The 13,933-nt window shown below is 45.6% G+C and overlaps 1 protein-coding gene across 2 annotated transcripts; it reads right to left on the bottom strand.

Moving 5' to 3' along the window:
- Positions 1–881: 881 nt before the first annotated feature.
- RDH11 (retinol dehydrogenase 11) lies at positions 882–12,021 on the bottom strand. Of its 2 annotated transcripts, none has more exons than XM_055437405.2 (7): positions 11,865–12,021; positions 9,698–9,816; positions 8,058–8,213; positions 6,546–6,650; positions 5,164–5,373; positions 3,377–3,572; positions 882–1,230 (listed from the first exon to the last, which is right to left on the bottom strand). In XM_055437405.2, exons 1-7 carry the CDS (start codon positions 11,936–11,938, stop codon positions 1,128–1,130), a joined length of 963 nt encoding a protein of 320 aa, XP_055293380.2. In that variant the 5' UTR covers positions 11,939–12,021; the 3' UTR covers positions 882–1,127. The 2 variants fall into 2 exon arrangements, with proteins under 2 accessions (XP_055293380.2, XP_055293381.2); XM_055437406.2 differs by lacking the exon at positions 11,865–12,021 and adding an exon at positions 11,243–11,372.
- Positions 12,022–13,933: the final 1,912 nt, after the last annotated feature.

Here is a 13,933-nt window from a genome sequence, read left to right as displayed (position 1 = left end):
AAAATAAAACAAAACACCCTTTTCTAGCCCCTTCATTGCCTTTGCATGCATTATCTTCCAGGATTCTTCTCTTTTTTGGACTTCTTCCCTGCTACCCATGTGCTTCTTGGTGGGTAGTTATCAGCATATACAGAGTTCATTTCCTATTTGTATCAAAGACTGAATGACACAGGTCTGCTCTGTCTCTGATTATTTATCTGCACTAGGGTCCAGTTCAATACTGTTCCTTTGTGACTATTTTGAATACTCCCAACACAAGAAGACACACAAAGATATACTCAGGGACAATCATTAAATAGCCTTCCTCTTCTGGTTTTCTAAGAGAAACTAAGGCACAAAGAGGAAGCTTCCATGAATTAGGGTCAGTAAGTGAAGTCAAGTGGTCTATCTTTTCAAACTGCCTTTTCTATTACCTTCTTGCTGATTTGAGAAACAGCAGAAAAATGAATGACAGTTTAAATTTGACGCTTATTTCTGCCTTTCTGCAAATCTCTGCCATCCAGTAAACTCCACCTTCTTAGAAAAAGAAGTTATTCTGTGGTCTAGGCATGGGAAAGTGTTTTAGCAGCAGTGGCTTTAGGTTGTCAGAGATAAAGCCATGCCACAATCTAGATTCAGTGAAGAGCTGAAAGAATTCAGATGTTGGTGCCAAGGTGGTTTTCATAAGAGAAGGACAAACCCTGCTCTTGAGCCAAGCCACGGGGACTCCTGGAGTTTAGCTGAGGCCAAATCATGCCTCCCCATGAATTTGGTTCGGAAGAACTACATTGTGGACAAAGAGGATAGAAACTAATCCAAAGTGCCATCAATCAACCCCTGCCACAGCTTAGGTTCCCCTGGGTAAGAGGCTTCAGAAGGAAAAGATGAGCTTGGAGGCCAGCTGAGGGTCTACTTAGCCTATATTAGCTCTAGTAACGGGCAGTAATAGGAGCAAAATAACCTCGACAAATGCAAGGTGTTTGGATGAATCCGGCAGTGTACACTGGGCTTTTATCAGGCATCAAGCAGGCAAGGTTGGAAGGTTTGCTTTGTGCTCAAGGTTTTGGCCATCCTGAAGGAGAATCATTTGGCAGGGAATGCTGAGTAGTCTGCTTCAAGCTTCTCTTGGGTCCAGCAGCCATCATCAGTCAGTCCACAGGGATGCCCAGCAGGTCACAGCTGACATCCCACAGCCGCCTCGCTACCGTCTCATTACGAGCCTGTGCAGAGACCCATGCCACATGGCAGTCACTGGAAGGGAAAGAGAGAGGCTTAGAACACGGGGTTAAAAATGCAGTCTGCCCTCCGCCTGGCACGAGGAACACGACAGAAAAATAACCCAGGGATGACATACGCTCTGGGTGCTTCACGGGACCAGTGTTTGTCCTGTCTTCACTCTCCAGTCTTTACCCCAGAGAAAAATGGGGTCAGGACCATTTTGGAGCCCACTAGACCACCGGGGATCAGAATGTGTGTTTGATATATAATACATGTCATTTAGTCTTTATATCTCCCGTGTGTGTGTGCATATGTAAATATTTAATTATAATATCAGTGCCGGGCTGATACCTGTGTATGTCCATCTTGTTCAAATATGTCTGTAAGGTCAACTCTGTAAGATGCTGTGTGGTGTCGTGGCTGAGATACTACATTGCTCATAGATGCTTGGAGTGATTAAAAAAGTGCTGCTTCTTTCTGCAGTTTCAGTTCAGTCGCTCAGTCGTGTCCGACTCTTTGCGACCCCATGAATCACAGCCCGCCAGGCCTCCCTGTCCATCACCAACTTCCGGAGTTCACTCAATCTCATGTCCATCGAGTCTCATTCTCTGTCGTCCCCTTCTCCTCCTGCCCCCAATCCTTCCCAGCATCAGAGTCTTTTCCAGTGAGTCAACTCATCGCATGAGGTGGCCAAAGTATTGGAGTTTCAGCTTTAGCATCAGTCCATCCAATGAACACCCAGGATTTACAGTTATAACTACTTTTAAACTCAAAGAACAAGTAAAGTCAGCTTCAAAACCAACAAAAGAAGGAAAAGATGATAGGAGGAAAGAAATGGGAACATGGGGACTTCCCTGGTGGTTCAGTGGTTAAGACACTGCCTTCCAACGAGGTGCAGGTTTGATCCCTGGTTGGAGAGTTAAGATCCCACATGCCTCATTGCCAAAAAACCAAAACAAAAACAGAAACAGTATTGTAACAAAATCAAAAGGACTCTTAAAATGGTCCACTTTAAAAAAAAAAATCGTATAAAAAGAAATGGTAATAAGGTCCCATCTGTTTCATATACCTTCTCTTCACTGTTGTAATTCCAATTAAGTCCCCATTAAATACAGCAGAGATATCCCAACTCTTTACTGCCCAGAAAAGTTTCTCAAGAATAATTCTTTTACTCATTTTTGTATTCTCTGCATCTAGTACACAGCAGGGATTCAATGAAGGGTTATTTTTTTTCTTTAATGATTGAGTAAAGGGAATCATTGGAGAAGGAAATGGCAGCCCGCTCCAGTGTTCTTGCCTGGAGAATCCCAGGGATGGTGGAGCCTGGTCGGCTGCCATCTATGGGCTCGCACAGAGTCGGACACAACTGAAGCAACTTAGCAGCAGCAGCAGCACAGGGAATCATGATCTTTGAAGTCATGTGAGAAACAATTTTTAAGACTATACCATTTTGGGGGCTCCCCTGGTGGTTCCACAGTAAAGGATCTGGCCTGCCAAGGCAGGAGACACAGGTTCAATCCCTGGTCTGGGAAGATTCCACATGCTGTGGGGCAGCTAACACCATGCATCACAACTATTGAGCCTGTGCTCTAGAGCCCAGGAACCTCGACTATTGAGCCCACTTGCCACAACTACTGAAGCCCGCTTGCCCCAGAGCCCGCAGACTCCATGGCAAGAAAAGCCACTGCAAAGAGAAGCCCACGCATCGCAACTCGAGAGTAGCCCCAGCTCGCTGAAACTAGAGAAAAGCCCTTGAAGCACAGCCTAAAATAAATAAAGTTACTAAAAAAACCCCAACAAAACCACTGTACTATTTCAGGACTTTCCTAGTGGTCCAGTGGTAAAGAATCTGCCTGCCAATGGAGGTGACACAAGTTCTATCCCTGGTCCAGGAAAATCCCACTTGCTCCAAAGCAACTAAGCCCATGCTTCACAATTACTAAAAAGACCTCACGCCTGGAGCCCGGGCTACACAACAATGAGAAGCCCAGGCTTCGCAGTGAAGAGTAGCCCTTACTTGGTGCAACTAGAGAAAGCCTGTACATAGCAATGAAGACCCAGTGCAGCCCCCCCCAAATAAATAAATAAATAATTTTTAAAGGGTATAGTGTATCAGACAAATCCAAATAATTTCCTATAGGCAGTAAAATTCCATCTTCAAAAACAGACACATTCGTACCTGAAATGGTTTCCGCTGAGAACTTCTAGACCCTCCGTTAAGGCACAGTATAGACTGGTCTGGGCTCCCTGCTGAGGGGTCTTGATGAAGAAGGAGAACATGCGCCAGATCCATCTCATGAGGGCTGAGTGCCGAACCAGTTCAGAGTTGACCGTGCCAGGGTGCACAGAGTACACGGTGACGCCAGAGCCTGACGCTGGGAAGCCATGTAGAAAGAGAAGTCAGGGCTTGGTGATGCCAAATGGCCAAAGAGGGCAGGAGACCTGAACGAACATTTGCCTGCTGCGGACGCTGTTCTCCTGATGCTGTCACGAGCACTCCTCACAGCAATGTACACCTTCACTTCACAGACTACGATTCAGGCTCAGCGTGGCTGGTAACTGTCAGCAAGCAGCGGAGCCGGGACCCGCTCAGAAGTGCTTGACATTGTTACTGCCTTCCTAAAGTTGCCTTTTCACTGATGGTGGTAAATCTCCAGTACTATATGGAAAGATCTCTGAAATACTGTGTTAGAATTTCAGTTCCTTAAGTACGGTATATACACAGTTAAATGCACAAGAAAATAATTGGAGAGGTGCACGTCAAGTTGTTGACTGGTTTCTTGGGGCAGGTGGTGGAGGGGAAGCAGAAGAGGGACAGAGAAGAGTAAATAAAGGGGGTTTTTCATCTCTAACTCTGTATACTTCCATGTTATTGGAACTCTTTTCACAGTGAAAATTATTCACACATTACTAGATTCGTTTTACATGGGACAGATGGATGAAAACTTGCTAATTATTTCTCTCTCCGGCTGGATGTGAACCACTCCACCCCCAGCCCCTAATCCACTGTGTAGAATAACACGGGCCCTGAATACATGGCTATTGAATGGCTGAATAAATGACTCTTCCGTCATGCCCAGGTTTCTTTCTTTGCGTCACGGCTTATTTCCCACCTAATCCTCATCCATCAGGTTTCCTTAGTGTATCCTCTGCTCTTGTCTGATCCTCACAGCTGGACCCATCTCTCCACTTCGAGGCCCCCCTAGCACCCTGACCAACTTTTGGTTGATTTTCACCACCCAGTTCCCCTGATGTATCTACAGCTGATAAAGGATATCATGCCCTAGGCATAGACTTTCCTCCCCATCTCACAGCTGTTCATGTGGTTTGACTCCTGTTCCAGTGATGAAGCGCCTGTGTCTGATTCCTTCTGCCTGATCTGCCTGCCTCAAGTCTAAGCACTTCTAATTGTCCACGTTGGATTTCCTTACTCTTTATTGGAAACCCAGAGTAGACTGTGCTAAGGACCTCTGGCTGTGTCTGGAGACTCCCTTCCTCAAGCATGCATTTCCCTTTTATTTGATCCTTTGCTGTTAGGGAGACCCCCTCACCCTCTATAGTCCCAGGACCTGTTTCATCCTAGTGTTTGTAGCCAGTTCCAGTTTTGGTCCCTCCATTCTATCTGTAAGTCAAAAACCTTGACTTGCTCATGAGGCTTGACTCAATCATAACAATAACCCATGAAGCAGTCCCACTTTACATATGAGGAATTAAGTCTTGAAAAGTTAAGCAACTTGCTGCAGGTCATGCAGCTAGTAAATGCCAAAGCCAAGCTTTCAGAACTCCCCCATCACCTCCAACACTCATTTGTGGGCTGTTTACTAAAACCATATACCCAAGCAGAGCCATGAAAGCAGGTGCTGTCCACCAGATGGGCTCCAGTGAACAGCTCTGATTCCTGGGACTTTTAGCTACGGACTTTTAGACACTGACTCATGTCTCCATACTCACTACTTTTAAGCCTACCTTTTAGCCTCCGGGCCAGTTCCTGGGTGAAGAGAATGTTGGCTAATTTGCTGTGACAGTAGGCCAGACCTGATTGGTAGAATTTCTCTCCCTGCAGGTTATGGAAGTGGATCCTTCCCAGGTGATGTGCTAAGGAAGACACATTCACCACCCTCGATGGTGCTGATTCCTTCAGCTTTTCTAGCAGAAGATGGGTCAGGAGGAAGTGACCTATCAGAAAAAGAATTAACAGTTTTCAGGGCCAATGTGGGGGTAAAGGGAGTAGTGGTGAGCCAGGATCCACTGTGGGAGACAGAGAATCCAATAATAAAGCTTTTTGCCTTATTAATTCATTATTAACTACAGAACAAGTTCAATGAGAGTTTAGGGACATAGGAACAGCCAAAGACATGAGACATCCTTCTATGATAGAGTGATAGAGGTCTAGATTATGTGAATATGAATTCTCCAGGCCAGAATACTGGAGTGGGTAGCAGTTCCCTTTTCCAGGGGATCTTCCCAACCCAGGGATCAAACCCAGGTATTCTGCATTGCAGGCAGTCTTTACTAGCTGAGCTATCAGGGAAGCCCTCATGAATATGAAGTCACATCTTATTCCAACTTTGAATAGCATCACTGTTGCAGGGAGGAAGCCAATTCTGACCCCACGGTGGAACTGTTTCTTTGATTTGCTTTTTGCTGCTTTTGTTATTAAAATCATACAGAATGGTCTGCCTCAGAGAATCCTGCCCCTCTGCCTGGCTATGAAACTAAAAGTGCCTTTGTTTAGAATCCTGTCCACCGGTGGATGGCAGGAAGGGAGAAATGAACACATCCCCTGCCTGAGGCTTGCCATTCCAGCAGATGTTCGCAAGATTAACGGTCTTTTTACTTTGCTTCCTTACCTATCCCCATCTCTGATTTATTATGGAACCTGGCATCCAGACCCTGATAAGATGGTTACTTTGAGGTGCTAGCCTGCCATCTTCTCAGTCTGCCTGCTCACTGATTAAAGTCTCTTCTTTGCCTCAACACCTCGCCTCTCGGATTCACTGGCCTGTCGTGCAGTGAGCAGAGTAAGCTTGGACTCGGTAACAACTGTTTAAGAGCCGATGGTCTCCATTTGATGCCTGCCACAAGGGTGGCTACAAAGAAAGCAACATAGCACCCACTCCAATCAGGTTAAGTTAAACTGAATGTGAAACACAGATTCAAAAATGGGGGGAACCTCATGGGAGCCTGAGATTTCTGGCAGGACCACACTATTTATTAAATTAATATATTTTTGGTCTGTTATGTCCCAGAGGTCCATTCACACCACAAAGAAGGCGCCATATGACCCTAAATTTTCCAATGAGAATTTCACTTTCCCTTTAGCTTTGTGATGAGACAAGATTTCTTACCTAAGTGGTTGACTCCCATATGCATCTCAAAGCCATCTGCTGTTTTGGAGTAGGGACACATCATCACTCCTGCATTGTTGATCAAAATGTGGAGATGCTTTTCCTCTGAAGGGAAGAGGAGACGGAGATTGTATGTGGCCAGCCACGGCTGTTACATCTTCGAAATCTGCCCCACACCCACGCTTTGAAAAGGGGGATGCATGGCTTCAATCTTTCCTCTATTTTCCCTTCATATTTACTTTGTATTGTTTTTCATTTTAAGATGCTAGTTGAATCCTACATACTCTTACTACAGGGAAAAATTCCACATAACATGACCAAACGGCCTTTCCAATCTTTCCAATTCAGGACCTACTACTTTTGGGAAGTGTTCTATCTCTCCCAATAGAAAGACTTCCCCAGCTGAATGAGAAATTCCAAAACAAGAGAAAAACAGGATGTCTGATATGCCTCCTTGCCACTTGGTTTCAGGCCCCCAGAGAAACACTGGTTTCACCACTGTTTCAACTGCCAACTCTCTTATGATTTCTTTTTTCATATCATTTGTAATTTTTGTCTAAAAGCACATATCAGTGGAAGTTGTTTTCCTTGGGAGGCCTAGATCCCTGGGTTATGAGGGAAAAAGTCTACAGAGTGCTCTTGGACTTGCTTTTGATGTGACACTACAGGATTTTATGTTAATTTCTCAGCTTAAGTTTCTTGCATCAGTTAGTGATGTGAATGAAATTCCCCTCGCCCTCATAAATGATGTCAGCCTGAAGTTCTAATTTCCTGCAGATGACCTTTTATTCATCCACCTCCTAGAGAGATGATAGGCTTCTTTGTCATATCCTTGAGCAGCTGGCCTGGGTTGTTTTTTTTTTAACCCCCTGTACCGTGGACCAGATGATTTTTTGTGGATCCCAGCCTGATGTGGAGCCTCAGGTACAGCAACCCAGCCCTCAACATCCTGAGGCCTCATCTCTTATCTCTGTACGGATATTTGGACTCCGGACCTTAAAGCCCATATGGAGTTCTGGTACACATATGAGATTTTTGGCTCTAGTTCTTATGCACTACTATGACATTTTTGGGTGAACTTTATTTATTTATTTATTTTTGGCTCTGCTGGGTCTTTGTTGTTGCATGTAGGCTTTCTCTAGTTGTGGCGAGAGGGGGCTACTCACTTGTGGAGTACGAGCTCTAGAAAGGTATGGCTCACAGGCTTAGTTGCCCCAAGGCATGAAGGGTCCTCCTGGACCAGGGATTGAACCTGTGTCCCCTGAGTTGGCAGGTTGGTTCCTAACCACTGGACCACTGAGGAAGTCTGCTATGACTTTTCAAAGTCACTTTTTTTCTGCCTCTTGAGGATTTCCCTCTGTTACTAAGGAGTTCCACTATGAATCCAAAAGTTTTTGGTTGTATCTTGTCTAGCATTTCTGGTGTCAGAGAGGGAGAAGAATTTTTTCCTTTTAGCTAAGTCTTCCATGTTGATTATAAGACCCACTGCATAGTCCCTAGTTGGACACTTACCTTCTAAGAAGCACTGAGCAAAGGCGCGAATAGATTTAGTATCAGCCAAGTCCAGTTTCCGCACCAACACTTGTTGGTTCCCTGTCATCATCTGGATTTCTCTGGCCACCAATTCCCCCTTTTGCACGTCCCGGCAAGCTAAATACACACGGGCTCCTGTCAACCAATGTATAGGAGAGACAAACTGTTGGCTCTGTTTTTGAGTGAGCATAGAAGACTTAATTCTAATGTTAAATATTATTGTCTACTGTTTGTTTCTAAAAAGGGATTGCCCCTACTTCACAAAGAGGTATCTGATGAATAAGTCAGGAAAGAAAAATAAATCAACACTTTTCATTATGTCCATTATATGTAGAACATGTACAACATTCAGACCAGCAGATCAGTGGGGCCCTTCAAATGTTCTTGAACTCCATGCCTGGGAGGAAATAATGAAAATGGTCATCATAGCAAGGGATAAAATAGCAGTAGCAAGCAGGAGACCTAAATAGCAGTTTCTCCAAAGAAGACAGACGGCCAACAGGCACATGAAAAGATGTTCAACATTGTTAATTATTAGAAATGCAAATCAAAACTACAATGAGATTATCACCTCATACCAGTCAGGATGGCCATTGTTAAAAGTCTATAAATAATAAAAACTGGAGAGGGTATGGAGAAAAGGGAACCCTTCTATGCTGTTGGTGGGAATATAAGTTGGTGCAGCCACTATAGAAAACAGTCCTCAGAAAACTAAAAAATAGAATTACCATATGAACCAGAAATCTACTTCTAGGCATATATTTTGACAAAACTATCATCCCCAAAGATACATGCACCTTTATTTCATAGCAGCACTATTCACAAAAGCCAAGACAAGCAAAAACCCAAATGTCCACTGACAGATGAATGGATAAAAAAGATATGGTACATATAGACATGGAATTCTACTCAGCCATTAAAAAGAATGAAATAATGCCATTTACAGCAACATTATCATACTAAGTGGAGTTAAGTCAGAAAGGGAAAGACAAATACCATATGATGTCACTTACATATAGACTCTAAAATATGACACAGATGAAGCTATCTGCAAAACAGAAACAGCCTCATAGACACAGAGAACAGACTTGTAGTTGCCAAGGCGGAGAAGGGAGGAGGTTGCGTGGATTGGGAGTTAGGGGTTGGCAGATGAAAACTATTACATATAGGATGGATAAACAACAAGGCCCTACTATATAGCACAAGGAACTATATTCAATATCCTGAGATAAACCATAACGGAAAAGAATATAAAAAAGAATGTATGTATAACTGGATCACTTTGCTGTACACAAAGTGATTAACACAAATAAACACAACATTGTAAAATCAACTATCAGGGTGTTAGTCATCAGTTGTGTCTGACGCTTTGAGACCCCATGGACTGTAGACCGCCAGGCTCCTCTGTTCGTGGAATTCTCCAGGCATGAATACTGGAGTGGGTAGCCATTCCCTTCTCCAGGGGATCTTCCTGACCCAGGGATTGAACCTGGGTCTCCTGCATTGCAGGCAGATTCTTTACTACCGAGTCACCAGGGAAGCCCCAAATCAACTATACCTCAATTTAAAAAAAACAAACAAACTAGTAGCAGGAGGGAACTGAAAGCAGATAGACTTGCCTCTTCGAGCCAGCTCTTTGGCGGTCTCCTTCCCGATGCCTGTGTTGGCTCCAGTGACCACAGCCACTTTTCCAGGAAGCTGGACGGTTGATGTACAAACCCCGCTGGACAGCATCTTCCTGCAGACAGAGGAGTTATCAGTTTGTCATTTTCTCTGCCTTAGCCAGAGGCTCCTGCAACACCCCCATATCTACACATCCCAAGGCTGACGGCTGTTTTCGTTCCTTCTACTTATGTCCTTTTACAGACTGAAGGAAGACTGGAAGAAAGAAAACAAAAGTTTTCTGCTCTTCAGATTTTCTTGCTCAAATTTTTTCTGCTCTTGCTTAAGGACAGAAATGATTCTATTTTAAGGGCAACTTTAACTTTAGCTCCTCACAGTCCAAGAACTGGATGAATATTTGAGCTCCTGGTGGAACTCTTCCTTGGCTGAGGAAATCACAAGACTCAGCCTAGAAAAAGAAAGAACTGGTTCACTGATGCTAATCGGTCCATAACTGGCACTTTATGGCCTTTATGGTTGACTAAAACAGCTTACCCAACAAAAACAGTTAAAAATTATGAAAGCTTGTCAACGTGGGACAAAATGAATCACCCTCCCCCGCCAGCCCCCTACACATGAACACAGTTAAAAATAAGGCAAAACATGAGGTAAATAGGTACAGAGCGGAACTTGAGATTCCAATCCTGGTTTAATCAGTACAAGTCCTTCTTCCTAAGCAATACACTACCCCACTTCTCCAAAGGAATGAATGCATAAACAGGCACTAGGTCTTTGATTGTTCTTTACTCTGCAAAGCCTGGGGACTCAATTTAAAAGAATCAGTTGACTGGGATACACATTTCTTAATTTAAATGTTTCATTGAAAATTGCAAAGCACACACTGCTAGCCACTAAAGTTCCTGCTTAGAACTAACAGGCCAAAAGGAAGCAAGGTGCCCACCAGCGGGTATCTTTCTCCTCAGACAATCCTCCCCAATGTTGTCCCACATCCATTCCGCTTCTCCTCCAGGAGCACCCACGAGGACCTCAACCCAGCTGTTCCTTCTCCTTAACCAGCAGGAAAGAAAGAGACAACCAACTACGAAATTCCAGCTCTGGTCCAGCCCCCATGACCTAGCTTGGTAAGTTGGCAACATGATCCTTGGAGTATAACTTGGATTAGAAAAATCTCTTTGAGGTATGAGCAGTATTTTCAGTTCAGTTCAGTCGCTCAGTCGGGTCCGACTGTTTGCGACCCCATGGACTGCAGCACGCCAGGTTCAACGTTTCACTGAGATTCTGTGTGGATCAGAGGATGTTGTGGCGGAAAAGAGAGAAAAAGCAGCGTATTCATCCGAGTATCGCACTCGTGTGAGCCTCTAGAGGTGGAAGCGCGGCGAGTTCAGGGGAGCAACAACAAAATTGGAGAGGCGGCTCGAGCGAGGAGAGGAACGAGGAAGGAAGGGGTGAATGTGGAAGAAACGGCGGAGGGTGAGCTAGCGCGCCTTCCAGTTCCAGTCGGACCTTGACCGCATCTCCCTTCCCCCCGACCCAGTCCCTACCGAGGGAAGGAGTGTCCTCTGCAGTCACAGGTCCACCGTCACTACTGGTGACTTACTCAGAACCAATCAGCAGGCTGCGTGTCCGGCAACTCGCTGCTGATTGTCTGGGGCACTATGCCAGCCATTGGCTGATCTTTACCTGGTGAAGAGACCACGACCCTCAACCTCTCCTCCTCACCCCCAAACCCCAGGGCAAGCCTCGGGGCCGCCCTCCCCCACGCCGCCCCACCCCATGCTGCTGCTGCTAAGGCATGGTAGAAGGCAAGAGAGATGAAATCCTTTCATTTCTCTCCTTCACAGCATCTGCCCAGAGGAAAAGCCAATCCAACAGCAACACGAGAGCAAAGAGCGGGGCTGCAGACTTCACGACTGGCATCGAGGAAACAAATCTGGGTGCTCCGGACTGCAGCCTCTTCCCACGACCAGGGGCTCTCCTGATCTCGCCCTCCTCTCCCCGGGCAGCTGGACCTCCTCCGACCCACCGAACATCCCCTACCTGGAGCCCCGCACGGAGGTTTCCTGTCCTCCTTTTGAAGCTCAGAGCTTCGATGAGGGGGTATGTCTCCCTCCGCCCCGCGCCCCGCAGATTTCTCTAAGAGGAAGGCAGTACATTTGCACAGACCTGATTTGGGGTGCAGCGATGTACAGGAGAAAGGGGAGAAGGAGGAGAAGGAGCAGGAGCAGGGCCCCAACCATCTCGCCGGGAGGCAGGTGCGGCTCCCGGAGCAGCAGCGAGATTCCCCAGCCGTGCTCGCCGACTGCGGCCTCGCCTCCAAGACACGCCCTGGTAAACTACGACAACCGGGGGAGTAGAGCCTTCTGGGAAATGTAGTCCTAAGCTTGGCATGTGCGCGCCTAGTTCCCGGACGCCGAGAGAAGCTGGATCTTGCCCCAGATACGCAAGGACTCCCCAGCCGGCTAGGATCTGGGACCTTTGGGATCATCCAACCGGCTCTCCCATGGCCCTTTTGGCCACCGTGAAACCTCCCCAGTCCTCTCTACCCTGGTGCCCAAGTCCAGACCCTGGTTCAGGTTTCCCTAATTATGGTTAATCGGTTACCGCATGTTTCTGCCAGAGGTCAAATATTGGCGTCAGGAAAATGTTCTAAGGCTGATAACACAGGAGAGGAGCGGTTGGAGTCTGACAGTTGGTGGCGGGGCGGGGTGGGGGTGGGGGGGAAGGTGGATTCTTTAGGGATTCCTTCACCCAAAGGAGCAGAAGAAATCCGTCCCTGAAGACATTACAGGAGAATCACTTCGTGTCTTTTGAATTATAATGAAATAAAAACATGAAATAGAAAGTATAATTTTCCTGGTGTTTGAGTGTTAACTGAAGATAGAATATAGTTTTCTTGAAGACTTGGGTTAGTTATTTTAACTCCCAGGGTAGCAGTGGATTTCTCAGATTAGCACAGTTGGTTTTGCCAGTCGGGAAAGTATTTAATCCTGTCTTGCATAAAGCGTGGAAATTCTCTGGGAACAAGCAGGTTCCCTGATCAGTCACTCCTTTTAGCTTTCCCATCTGAGGACTTTCTTGTTTCCAGAGAATGAATGTTTTCAGGTGGGGAATGTTTTAAGTCATCATCTGTCTGTGATTAGTGACTGCACTCAGGAATAGTATTCTGGTTCTTCTGGACAATTCATTTCCATTTGATTGAAAGACACATGTTCCAGGCTCAGTTTAAGCCAGTGTATTTTACAGCACTTAGCAAGGAAGACTATTTCCTTCACACAGTACAAATTTGATTATCTAATAGTCATCATATTTTGTCACATGCTAATTATTGGATTATCTAATATTTGAATCAGCTTCCCTGGTGGCTCAGATGGTAAAGAATCTGCCTGCCAATGCAGGAGATGCAGGTTCAATCCCTGGGTCAGGAAGACCCCCTGGAGAAGGAAATGGCAACCCACTCCAGTATTCTTGCCTGAGTAATTCCATGGACAGAGGAGTCTGGTGGGCTACAGTCCATGGGGTTGCAAAAGAATTGGACACGATTTAAAGACTAAACAACAGAAACAATATTTGTCCCATGTTTTGTTCCTTATACATTCACTCATTTATTTGACAAATGTTTATGGTATTCCTGGGCTTCCCTGGTGGCTCGGACAATAAATAATCCACCTGCAAGGCAAGAGACCCTGGTTCGATCCCTGAGTTGGGAAGATCCCTTTGAAAAGGAAATGGCAACCCACTCCAGTATTCTTGCCTAGAGAATTCCATGGACAGAGGAGCATGGCGGGCTGTGGTCCATGGGGTCGCAAAGAGTTGGACACGGCTGAGCAACTAACACTTTCACTTTATGGTATTCTTGCAATGTATTAAGCACTGTGCTGAGGTCCAGGAAGGAGCCAGGGGGAAATTACCTTGGCATCAAGTGATTACTATGAATAAATTGTGGTGAGGGTTACAAGGGGAAATAGAAAAAGTTTTGGTAGGTTACAGCAGGAGATGCCTTCTGATCTGGAAATCTGGAACACTTCTTTGAGGAAACAACTCAACCTCTTTGAGTTGAAGCCTGAAGAAGGTCAGAAGTTAGTGGGCAAGCAACATATAGGCAAGAATTCTCTAAGCAGAGGACTTGAGTGAGCACACAAAGTTAAAACAGGGGCCACTAGAACAAAGGAAAACATTGCTCTATTTAGGCCACAGAGTCTAGGGGCAGTGCCAGAAATGGCAATAAGACCCAA

Source organism: Moschus berezovskii, chromosome 9, assembly GCF_049115385.1.
Source record: "Moschus berezovskii isolate FMDL1 chromosome 9, NW_MosBer_1.0, whole genome shotgun sequence".
NCBI lineage: Eukaryota > Metazoa > Chordata > Mammalia > Artiodactyla > Moschidae > Moschus > Moschus berezovskii.
The sequence above is the reverse complement of the archived record's forward strand: the minus strand, read 5'-3'. Positions and strand labels throughout refer to the sequence as shown.

Excerpts from the sequence above, each read along its gene's own strand:
- RDH11 (XM_055437405.2), bottom strand. The coding sequence starts at position 11,938 with ATGGTTGGGGCCCTGCTCCTGCTCCTTCTCCTCCTTCTCCCCTTTCTC. Across the intron at positions 8,214-9,697 it reads CAAAGAGCTGGCTCGAAGAG|GAGCCCGTGTGTATTTAGCT; the intron begins GCAAGTCTATCT and ends ATTGGTTGACAG. Across the intron at positions 6,651-8,057 it reads TGCTCAGTGCTTCTTAGAAG|AGGAAAAGCATCTCCACATT; the intron begins GTAAGTGTCCAA and ends TCTTCCCTTCAG.